General features: G+C 31.7%; 3 protein-coding genes across 9 annotated transcripts in view; 1 reads left to right on the top strand and 2 right to left on the bottom strand.

The window, feature by feature from the left end:
• The window catches only part of LOC116347123 (voltage-dependent calcium channel subunit alpha-2/delta-3), a 10,997-nt gene extending 7,101 nt beyond the window's left edge, over positions 1 to 3,896 (top strand). For 3 of the 7 annotated variants that reach the window (XM_031777572.1, XM_031777576.1, XM_031777575.1), the window contains 10 exons: positions 688 to 775; positions 1,175 to 1,213; positions 1,482 to 1,601; positions 1,672 to 1,784; positions 1,856 to 2,004; positions 2,483 to 2,740; positions 2,825 to 2,936; positions 3,008 to 3,185; positions 3,269 to 3,497; positions 3,577 to 3,896. In XM_031777572.1, coding sequence (XP_031633432.1) covers positions 688 to 775; positions 1,175 to 1,213; positions 1,482 to 1,601; positions 1,672 to 1,784; positions 1,856 to 2,004; positions 2,483 to 2,740; positions 2,825 to 2,936; positions 3,008 to 3,185; positions 3,269 to 3,497; positions 3,577 to 3,669 — 1,379 coding nt within the window. In that variant the 3' untranslated portion in view covers positions 3,670 to 3,896. The remainder of the gene's footprint in view (positions 1 to 687; positions 776 to 1,174; positions 1,214 to 1,481; positions 1,602 to 1,671; positions 1,785 to 1,855; positions 2,005 to 2,482; positions 2,741 to 2,824; positions 2,937 to 3,007; positions 3,186 to 3,268; positions 3,498 to 3,576) is intronic. The other 4 variants (XM_031777574.1, XM_031777578.1, XM_031777579.1 and 1 more) reach the window with 2 other exon arrangements.
• A 3,186-nt stretch (positions 3,897 to 7,082) lies between these two features.
• Positions 7,083 to 9,612, bottom strand: LOC116346906 (zinc finger protein 808-like). The gene is made up of 4 exons (XM_031777197.1): positions 9,319 to 9,612; positions 7,759 to 9,259; positions 7,501 to 7,696; positions 7,083 to 7,433 (listed from the first exon to the last, which is right to left on the bottom strand). The coding sequence occupies exons 2-4, from the start codon at positions 9,210 to 9,212 to the stop codon at positions 7,107 to 7,109; spliced, it is 1,977 nt and encodes a 658-aa protein (XP_031633057.1). The 5' UTR covers positions 9,213 to 9,259; positions 9,319 to 9,612; the 3' UTR covers positions 7,083 to 7,106.
• A 139-nt stretch (positions 9,613 to 9,751) lies between these two features.
• On the bottom strand, positions 9,752 to 11,049 carry LOC116346981 (zinc finger protein 706-like). Its single transcript, XM_031777336.1, has 3 exons — positions 10,866 to 11,049; positions 10,091 to 10,237; positions 9,752 to 9,967 (listed from the first exon to the last, which is right to left on the bottom strand). The coding sequence occupies exons 2-3, from the start codon at positions 10,232 to 10,234 to the stop codon at positions 9,872 to 9,874; spliced, it is 240 nt and encodes a 79-aa protein (XP_031633196.1). The 5' UTR covers positions 10,235 to 10,237; positions 10,866 to 11,049; the 3' UTR covers positions 9,752 to 9,871.
• Positions 11,050 to 11,519: the final 470 nt, after the last annotated feature.

Genomic DNA, 11,519 nt, shown 5'->3' with positions numbered 1-11,519 from the left:
CACACACACACACACACACACACACACACACACACACACACACACACTCTTTAGATTTCAATAATATCACAAATGATAAAATAAAAAACCGTGTTGTCCCAGTTTAATATGTGTCGCATCTTTGGTGTTTTACAATGCGAGATTTTTTGGCTTTTCATGAAACGCTCTTCTACTTCGTGATTCCAAAATCAATTGAATTATGAGAATCAGTTCTTGAATCAGTTCAGCAATAGCATTCGGGAATATATAACAATCTTCTATATGTCCAATAAAAACATTGCGACGAATTAATAAATGAAGTCAAACATATAATTTCTCATTCACCTGCTAGTGAAAATAATAAATCATCTCCATTTCAAACGCTTTTGTGACCATCTATATTTCTGTACAAATTGAAACAAAAAAAAAAACACACACACATTAAATAAGCTAATTTCATTCAATAATTGATTGGTAGTTTTACATCAAATGATACATAATCTCATGTTCATAAACGTAATCTCTTTTCATTAGCTTTGGCGATACCAAAAATATAATTCTATAATAGGAATGCTTTCCAATGTAGTTTTATACCGTTTTATATACACATAATGTAAATGTATGAAAGAAACAAATTGATTCTTTCACACCACTCTATCATAGTGACAGACGAAAAACAAAGACAATATTTTAAACTATCATTTTCAGGCGATCGAAGTTTGATGCAAGAAGTGGTTGCCGACGCAAAAGTTACCGAATGGTTCTCGAGAAATGTGAGCTTCAGTTCAAAAGATGGGTAAGTTAAAAATAAAATGTCATCAAAAAAAAACTATGCGTTTAAGACAAAAGAATAAAAGCAAAAAATACCCACCGCAACTCAGTTTGTCGAAGAAAAAAAAGTCATTTTAGTTTCATTTTCAGATATATCTGTCACGCTTAGATAAAAACAACTAACAAATTTGTTTTCTTTTTTCTTTCATTTTAATTTGATTTGCATTTATTTTCTTTTTTTTTGTCAAAATTATCAAACATTATTTTTTGCATGCCAAAAATCAAAACTAATTCTTAATGAACAAAATTTATCAAAACAAAAACGAAAGAAAACTTTTTTCCATTATCAAACATTTTTAATTTAATTCACTACAATCAAATCATAATATATTTGCACAACCACACACATTTTCAAATGGAATAGCCCTAGCCCAATAGCCGTTTTAATTGGCTTACTGCCAAGGTAAATATTTGATACACACTCACAACCACACTCATGCACAAAATCAACAAAGAATATTTGTTTTTTGTTTTTTAAATAATTGATCGCCAATTAGAGTAGAGTGTGTCTCTCTGTCCATCATACAAATTCTTTTTTTGTTATAAATATTTAAATGGAATTTGGCATTCACATGAGTTTTAACAATTGAATCATTCGATTCGAATCGTGTTGAGCGTCGTTCATCCTGCTATTGCACGTCAAATAATATGGGATCGATTCTATTTTGTAGGAATGAATTTGATCAACGATTCGGCATAACGACTTCGTTCTTGGCAACGCACAGTGGCTTAGTTCGTTGGATGGACTTTCAAAAACCGAACAATAACTATGTGGCCGATTCACAACCGGAGTATGTGCACCTTTTATTTTGGCAATATATTCATTATTTATGATTTTTTTTTCTATTGTATCATTCATAGTGACCCAACTGCAGACATTTTACGATCAGTTGATGAAGTATGGTATAAACGGGCCGTTGAACATCATTACATCGATCGGGAAGGTTTCGTTTATTCGGTGCCATATCATAAAGGTGCATAGCAAATGAATTAACACTTTCCAAAGAATCATGGATATTCATTTTCTTTTTTAAAATTTCAATAGAGAAAGACATGGATGTTAACAATATTCTAGTTACGGCGAGCCATGCCATTTTTCACACTGAAGACAAAAAATCTGCTCCAATTGCTGTTGTTGGCTATAAATTCCAACACTCAGCACTACGAGCACTATTCAAAAACATCACAAGCAATGTAAGTACAATAGATAGAATTTGTTGTAGAATATCGTTATTGTATCGAACATTTAATGTGGTCCAGATACATGGGCATGACCGGTGATTTGGGGGGTCCATCTGTCTATAAAAAATACCCTAGCAAATCAAGGGAGTGATCAATTTTTAAGAACAGCTATCACCGCCTGTGCCGATGTATAGTCAAAGTCTGCTATTTCGCAGGTTTTACACTGAATCAGTAATGTGCGAGCAAAATTTCTCAAAGGAATTTGTCAATTTTTTTTCGGAAAACACCTAACAAATCGGAAGAATTTTCCAAATTCCGAAAAACCCTAGCAAATTCAAATACTTTGGAAATCATAGGGGAGGTAAACCACTTCCTTCCCCCTTCCCATCGCACATTACTGCATTGAACAGAGTTTCTGTCCGAATGGAGGTCCGCATAATTTGTTTGACGAAACTAAAATGAACAAAACAAAAAAATTTTTTATTTTTAGTGTGGCGAAAATTGTGCAAGAACATGCTTCTCAAATTCGCGAGAACCAGATGTTCAATGCTTCGTATTAGACAATCATGGATATGTTGTCATTACAAATGATCCAGTGCATACGGGTAAATTTTTTGGCGATGTCGATGGAAGGCTCATGCAAAATTTAGTTGCGGAAAACATCTACGAAGGAGTTAACATAACCGACTATCAAGGTGTTTGCACACAAGATGTACCCGAAGGAAGTCCAGCCAATATATTACAAACGGTATGTTGAAATTCAGTAACATTGATAAACTCTCTTAAAAATGATTGCAAATAAAATTGTTGTTTTATCAATTTTTGTTCACAGCCATTTTTATATATCTTCAAATTACTCAAATGGACGATCAAATGGATTGCATGGGTCCTTATACAGAATTCTCTATTACCGGCCAGTGCAAACGACATGTCGGACTATGATGGTAAGCGTTGTTGTTGTGTTGTGTTGTGTTGTGTGTGTCAGTGTTTAAAAGAAAACCGTAAATGTTTTTAGCGTATCTGTCTCAATCAACAGCGACACCATTTCCAATGGATGACAAAATCAAAAATTTGAATAGATCCATAATAAAACGCACAAGGCTATTTTCGTGTGATAAAACGATAAAATTATACACATTATCACCGACATTAAAAAATAGATCGAATCCTCGTGCCCAATCGTGCGAAACACAGTGAGTGCAAACAACGTGCAATGACCTTTTTTTTTAAATGATTCAATTAAAAATGTGTGTTTCGCTTTGCTCATATATTTCAGACCATTTGTTGTGATGCCGATACCATATAGTAATTTAATATTGTTAATTAAAGACTTGAGCTGTCCCATAGTCGATAACACGGATTTCAAAATGTCACTTATAGATGAACAATATATACACGTCTATAGAAACACGTGCGATTCAAAGGAACAATGTTTAACATGTTACAAAGCAACCATTAAACTTAACCGCCGACGACCAACCAGCTGCATTAGTCAGAATAAAAATGTAAATATTTATGCACAATTATTTGATATATCAGTTGTGATTGCATTGTTGTCTCTCGTTTTCGTTTTAATCGATTTAGGAATCGGAAATTCAACAGTGTGGACACGGGAACACAATATCAATCAGCTTGATTCTTCTAGTCTTAGCAATGTTCATCGGTCAAATTCTTTAACAACTATAACACAATTGTATTTTTTTCCAAATTGTATGATATAAATTCTAACTTGAAATGGGTTTTATTTAAATAATTTTCTCTATTCATTTAAGAGCTTTTTTTTTAATTTAAAATCCACAAAAAACATAGTTTTTCCATCAATTTGTTTTTTTATTATTATTATAGAGATTTATGTGACCAGCCCAACACTTCTGAATCATATCGACGGAATTTCCAAAAAAAAATAGAAATAAAATGTCACATGCGCAAAATGTAATTGCAAAGAAAAGAACGTTCCGTAGATCTTCATTCACAACATTAGATCAATTTTCGCTACAGAATCCCATTTTTATATTAACATACTTCGACGAATAGTAAAACCATTACATTTTTTTCTAATTGCATGTACGAAATCATCTCTGGCGGTATGTTTCAGAGTGTTTGGCCAGAAAGTGAAACCAAAATATAATTGTAAAAAACTTTTAATTGAAAATAATGTTCACCCATTGAATGTCCCCCACTGACAAAAAAATGTCAGACAAGTTGTAAATAAAAAAAAATCTATATCTTGTTAAATCCCAAATTCCCAACCGTAACCAACAAATTTCGTTATATTTACAAAAAATTTTAGCCAAATTCCAAAAAAAAAACTTTTTTATACAAGTGGCAAGTCACTTTCACACGCGAATTTGATATATATCATCATTCTAAATCGAAATCGACAAAATTAAACTTCCATCGTCTGAATGAAAAGAATTTTAAAAAACGAAGAGCGAACAAGTTCTGTTCTCATTTCGGCGTGGAATTTTTAATTTTCTGCATTTCGATAATGGTTTATAACTTGATCTCTATTACGTAGCATGCATCCTTCGAAAATCGGTTATATCGTCAGTCGCTTAAATATTAGATTATAATTGCCATTGCCATGCCGCCAATTCAGTTACCATAATAATTAATACAATTTTTAAAATATTCGAGTATACTTTTTAAAACGAACAACAACAACAATCTGTATGCAACACCTTTTGCTCACAAAAATATGGTCTGATGCCCACATGCGCGCGTTATATCACATTGATTGAACACATCTATATGGCCAATTGCAGCCGTTATGTTATTGTCTATATTTAATATTGTTTTCATTCCATCTTTTATTTAGAAATATTTTTTTTCGTTTCCTAAGAAATAAATTGCTAACTATACAGAAGAGAGATTTCAAGTTTCTATATATATATTTCACACTAGCAGTCGCTAAAATTGTTGTGGGTTATTTCCCTTTTTGAAATATATGTAAATCAAATTTATAACAGATAGAGTTTGAAAAGTGAATACAGTAACAAAACTATATATATGCAGATGTAACTAACTGAAAAGTGTGAATTGGGTGAATCATTGTTCGATTTATGTCGTAAATATTAAATTGTTACGATTTTGTTTTGCAAATTCAATAACCATAATAATCAATCAGTTTATCGATATATTCTAACGGCTCTCAGTTCTCTGTTAAAGAGGGGCTAATTTTGTTAGATTTCTATTTTGGTTTGATCAAACTTTTCTTCAAACATTTTAAATGGTATTTTTTATTTGCCGACTAAAAAAAATCGAATAGAAACGCATATGTAATGACTTAAATTTATTCAGCAATATGTACATGATATAAAGCCATTGGAAATTTTGTTTGTCTCCCCATTTAAATCTCCAACATAGTTCCAATAGTTCAACCTTTTTTAAAAGTATGATTAAAACGAATTAAAACCGATTTCATTATTTTTCTAAAAATAATTAATTGAAAAACACATTACATATAGAACATTTTTAAATACCAATCGAATGTGTAAAAAAAATCAATTTCAAAAAAAGTGTTGAGAACAATTTCAAAACAACAAAAAAATATATACGATAAATCTTAAATTGTAATTTAAACGTGACAAAAAAAAAAAAAAAAAAAAAAAAAAAAAAACTGTGTAACCCCATTTAGTATAAACGGTGTGGTGAATTGTCAGTGTAAATCATAGGCATCGATAATTGTCATCGCCCTTTTCCTCATCCACGAACAACAAATAAATAAAAGAAGAAGAATTAGTCATAATTTGGACCAATCTAGATCACGTCACATTCGAATATTATAGCGAATCATTGAACATAGCAACAAATCAACTTACGAACAAACAAAACAAAACATAGTATAAATTGAGCCATTTGCGATCAGCAAATAAACAATAATAACATACTAATTCTTTTTTATACTGAACCGTATTTCATTTCTTTGATAAATGCGTTCATTTTTTTTCAAATAAAAAACAAAACCTTGATTGCAATTACAATCAAACAAAGCGAAAAAAAATCTAGTTTCCTTTTCGAAAAATCCGATTTCACTGACTGACCGTATTTTTCCCATGATACAAACACACAAACACACACACGAACATACACTCACACATACACACACATTCAAACAAATGAGAGAAGAAACAGTTCCTGCATTTATCGTTTAGAATTTCATTTAGATAGAAATCCGTTACGTTTCCATGTCTGAATATATGGCAGATAAATGAGAAGACAAAAACTTCTTTGGTTTAAAACTTCGCGTTGTTACAAAAAAATTAAAATAAAATAAATAAATGTTTTACGAAAAAAAAAAGTAAATTATTTAATGAAAAGGAATTATAACGAAAAAAAACACACACAGATCTTAACTCGAGCCAAGATCCAAGGTTGTACTATTGGTAATTGTTGTTCATCTATTAATAGCTGCCGAACAATTGGCTCGAGGTAAAAGATGACTCTTTCTATGCTTTAGTATGCATTAAGTTGAATGCAGGGCTTTTCATCTGTTTAGAATTTGTTGAAGAAGAAAAAAAAAACTTAATAAAGAAAGTGATAAAATCGAAATTGTAGTTTAAAAGAAAAACGAAACAAAACAAAACATACATTGAATTAATATGAATTCCAAAAACTTTCATTGTGAAGACGAAAAAAACAAACAAACAAAATAAAGTGCATTTATGCTGAAAAGATTCATCTATATGATCCATATGTGGTCTGAATACTTGTCAACATATGTTCTTGTATTTATTTTTTTACGAAAACACTAACAGGAAGCATCGTATATATACGCTTGGTTTGACGGGCATGGATAAAATTTATATCCGTATCGGTGGCGGATTCGGTTCAAGTCATCTTCCGTAGAAGTAATGACATTGAGCCATATTTAAGCCCGAACTAATATCTTAGCCCAATATAATGACTCTATTAAAGTGATATGATCCAAGTACATTGATACTTAATACAAATGGCCTTCTACAAACCGACATTCAAAATTCCCACTGAGTTAGAAGTCAATTGTTTACACGTTTGAATCATTTGAGTTGAGAAAAAATGAACGACAACCAGAATTTATTTTAAAAAATAACTATAAAAAACATCAACGCTTTTTAAAATTCACTTTAATTTCTTTATTTGATATTTGTATGTGCAACAGCAATATGATTTTCAACGAACTCCCTGCGTTCAAACTTTTTATAACATTCCAAACATTGAAAAATCGATTTTGTATGATGTGCGGCCCAATGTCTCTTCAGTTCAGTCTCATTCGATACGATTTGCATGCAGTTCTTTTTTGCACAGTGCAACGATTGTGATTGTTCATGGCACTGTTGCATGTGCAAACCAATTGCATCGATCGAATATAAAACAATGCGACAAATTGTACATTGAAATGCATAATAATCATCCAATTTGAATTCAAAGTGTCTACTTTTATTGTGGTATCGCAGCGTTGACTGTAAGAGATCATAAGAGATTGATTGATTTCTTTTCATATTTTCTTTGCAATTTGAAATCACTCACCAAATTATTAAAGGTCGAATAGCAAAGGCCGCAAATCAAATACATGTCATTTATACGATCTGAATGGCGATTCATTTGATGACTGCTCAACATTTCTCTTGTCCAAAATATAAAATGACAGAATTTACAACTGTAACCAATGTCTTTCGAATGACACGGATGATAGGATGCTTCAATATGTTCGCTGATATGTTGCCTTGAATTTGAAAACAAATTGATTTCAATTGAAAATATCTGAATAAAAATTCAGCAAATTACCTCATTTTTCCTTTGGCATTGCAGCGAAATTCACAGAACGAACAGCCGAATCTCTTTTCCGATTGAAATTTATGATGGGAAGTTTGATTGTGTTTTCTCAAACTTCGATTCGATGTAAATATTTTTGCACATACATTACATCGAAATTCCGGTGTTTTCATCATGAAACCATGTCTTTTATGCATATGCATGGCATGAACAAATTTCGATTTTGATCGAAAATCACACAGTTCACATTGATACGATTGCGATTGTGATGAGCGTGGTCGATCATTTTCTGAATCGGTCGAATCATAATCGGATACAGATGAGTATACATATTTGACTAGACTTGTATCGAATGAAGACGAATACTCAATGTTATCGATGCCATCGATGAAAATCTCGGCGATATTCTCTTTCTTCCGTTTTGTATCGCAACGTATTTTGGCGTCATTCATTGTTTTTCTTTTATTTTCACCCGTTTTTAAATAGCTTAAAATGGACATCGCATTAAATCGATGCACAATGCGAAAATGATCAATCAGCTCATTTAAATTGGCCACTTTTGAACTTAAATTAATCGAACAGAAATAACAATGATTGTTTGCATTTAATAAACTGGTGACTTGGTGCCAAGAGCATTGCGATGAAAAATTATGTACATGATTGAAGTGTATTGCATCGTTTAGCTCATTTTCGCTGGGACAATTATCACAGAAATTCAGCCTGGATTGAGTTACATTGGGGTGGCAGTCTTTCAAATGTTCGCTGTACTTTTCGCCTTTGTTGAAATAGTGTTTACAATTTTTGCAGTAAATTTGATCAAGACAATAGATTTGATGGAACATTTTTGGAACTGACCACGTATATTTAAGTTCACAATTCGAACATTTCTCATTCGCATCAATAATGCAATTTATAATGATGTTATCATTTATAAAGCATCGAATCAACGATTTCATTGAACACTTATGGTAGTACAGGTAATGTAAAAAGAGTTTATCCAACCGATCCACTGATTTGTTGTCATTGCATAAATGGCACGAAAATTCATTTTGTTTCACCGGCACGGTGAACAGTTTTATTTGACATGAATTGTCAGTCTTGTGCACAAATGTGTTATGTTGTTGTTGGTCTTTTATTGAAATCAATTGCTCGCACAGTGTGCAGAGTTTCATTGAATGTACAAGAGATGCGTGAGATAGATAATGCGATTCGGTTGGAAATTCATTCGAACATTCGGCGCAAACGTGTTTATCATTTTCATGATGTATTCGCTTGTGATCGTTTAGCAATTGCTCACACTCGAAGAGTTTCAAACATTGAATGCACGGCAATAATTCATGCATTATTATACAATGGACAGTCAACTGAAACGGCGATGGAAACACGTTATCACAAATCCGGCATTCGTACGCATCTTTGTTGGTTTGAATTTGCATCGTATTCAATTCACCCAAGAAACTTGTCATCTTTAATCAATGTTTCTCTATCTATCTATCACCCTGTCTTTCTCTTCCTAAATAAATCAAAGAAATTATTACCTTTCAAATTCATCGACAAATCACATTTACTTACAACTTTCTCTTCGGTTTCACTTCAATAAGTCGAATGGGTGAAATGCAAGCACATTGATCATGTTTTGATTTGACATACGACATTTCAAATGAAATGTGCCCCTATCGGTAAAACCACACATTTCGGTTTGTTCGGTTTACACTCTCCAGCCGGATATTTGGACCAGCGGCACTCTTCACTTTTTACGGAAATCAACATAAAAATCGAATTTTTAGCATCATGATGAAGATGCCTTTTCAGCCGGAAAATTGCAAGCATCGAGAAGCGCAAGACTATATTTTACCAGAATCGAAATAAAAACCTTTTATTTATACAACATGATTTGTTTTAATTATTATGATTAATGGTCAGTAAATGAATTTTTTCTAATGAATTGTTTGTCATTTTTTTTTTCACTTCTTTGCCGACAGGAAAAAAAATGAATGCAAAAATGTTATTATTGTACAGAAATGTTCATTCGATTTATTTTATGTTCATTTTATTTTAAAATTTATTTTACGGTTTTCCAAAATTGTTTTATTTGACAGTGTGCTCAAACTGGCGCGATTTCCTCTCAAGCAACGACATCTTTCAAATCAGCTGGCATTTCGGACTTTGGATGTTTGTTTTCAAAATGCTGTTTATACGTTTTTGGATCTGGCATTTGTGACTGGAAATAATTATAAGATGAAAACAAAACAGATGTGTGAGAAATGTAATTAAAAGCGAAACGGGCAAAAAAAGCAGTTTAATCAACTGACACCAATGTCAGTTACAATATATTTTAACTTACTCGGCACACACTGCAACTGATGACTAATGCCTTTTGTGCGGCTTTCTTTTGGTCATTGGCACTGTGTCCCGCCTGTTTCTTCATTTTGGCCTGTTTTTCTTGGGCCTTTGCTTGCGATTGAATTTTTTGATGACCACGTGCCATATTCTGTAAATTCAGAAATAAACGTTAATTTCTATTTACTAGACATTTTCTATAGTGGATATTGAATGGAAGTGAACGCGATTGAGAAATGTGAGACAAAATCGAACGAAAAATAGAAAGTATTCGCATTGAAATAATCTAAAATTGGATCGAAAGCAGTATGGATTTCGCATTTTTCAGAATATCCCATTTTATCTGTTGCACTTTTGTTTTATTCAACATTTATTTACTCGGCTAAATATAAGATGAGATTGAAAAACACAAGAAGTACTGTTTTGTTGTTTTTTTTCGTCGCATTTTATCGTTGCAATTATGATACTTGAAGTATGTGAATTGACTGCAGCTGTTTTAACAAAAATGACTTTCACCAAAGTGCATTACTGGGATGTAAGCTATCACCTCTTCACTACCGTAATGCGACTGAATGCATACAATTCAACAATAAAAAATCAATTAATTGTGAATAACGAAAAGAATGAAAATGAACCAACAAGTAATTTGTGTCATCACATATTTATATGTAGCTTACTTCTATATTGCGTTCTCTTTCGGAGAAGTGAAAGAGACGTCATATCCAATTTAAAATCTAGTATACAATATTTGTGCGGTTTAATTTCTCAATTGATTTTACCTTTGTGGATTTGCGTTTAATAAAGTTTCAATGGACTAAAATAATGTAACGATTATTAGCTATTTATGGTGATATAGAGAACAATAAAATAGAATTAATTTCCCGTGCGTTGAAGACAATGCGATACACAACAAATGTCTGTTCGTTGAAAGTAAATATTCGGGTTGACTAATGTAACAAAACACACACCATCAGTTGCACGCACATTTTTTGACAGCTGACACCATTAAAGACTTTTCAAACAATCGGTTTCGGTTGGTGTTGCCAACGTTGTATTACTTAAACACCGGTATAAATTTAAATTTTGAAATGCAAGAAACACAAAAATCGGATTTTGAATTTTTTTTTTCAACATTTCGTTTCGTCAATCATAGTTGTTATCCTTTTTTACGAATTTTAAGAAAAAATCCTTTTTTTCCCAATTGAACTGAATTAAACTTGAATTGAATTGTTTTACATCATCGAACATATGATTTACAAAAAAAGAAGAAATAAAAGAAAAAGATTCAAAATAATTAAATTAAAGAAAACGACCACTTAAAATGTATTTACTTTTTTTATTATTTTTCGTTTTGATAATTTAAAAAAGATATATATATATTTATAAAAAAACAATTAATTTAAATAACATGAAAAATATTTCGAAAAAAAAAT

This window comes from Contarinia nasturtii, unplaced genomic scaffold, assembly GCF_009176525.2.
Source record: "Contarinia nasturtii isolate CC-2019 unplaced genomic scaffold, AAFC_CNas_1.1 Cnas_scaffold_1699, whole genome shotgun sequence".
Lineage (NCBI taxonomy): Eukaryota > Metazoa > Arthropoda > Insecta > Diptera > Cecidomyiidae > Contarinia > Contarinia nasturtii.
Note: the sequence above shows the minus strand (reverse complement) of the source record. Positions and strands in the feature narration are given on the sequence as shown.

Coding starts and splice junctions, on each gene's coding strand:
- LOC116346906 (XM_031777197.1), bottom strand. CDS start 9,212: ATGACAAGTTTCTTGGGTGAATTGAATACGATGCAAATTCAAACCAAC. Junction 7,697..7,758: donor AATGCCAAAGGAAAAATGAG/GTAATTTGCTGA, acceptor TTCAAATTCAAG/GCAACATATCAGCGAACATA. Junction 7,434..7,500: donor ATTCGACCTTTAATAATTTG/GTGAGTGATTTC, acceptor GATCTCTTACAG/TCAACGCTGCGATACCACAA.
- LOC116346981 (XM_031777336.1), bottom strand. CDS start 10,234: ATGGCACGTGGTCATCAAAAAATTCAATCGCAAGCAAAGGCCCAAGAA. Junction 9,968..10,090: donor TCAGTTGCAGTGTGTGCCGA/GTAAGTTAAAAT, acceptor AATTATTTCCAG/TCACAAATGCCAGATCCAAA.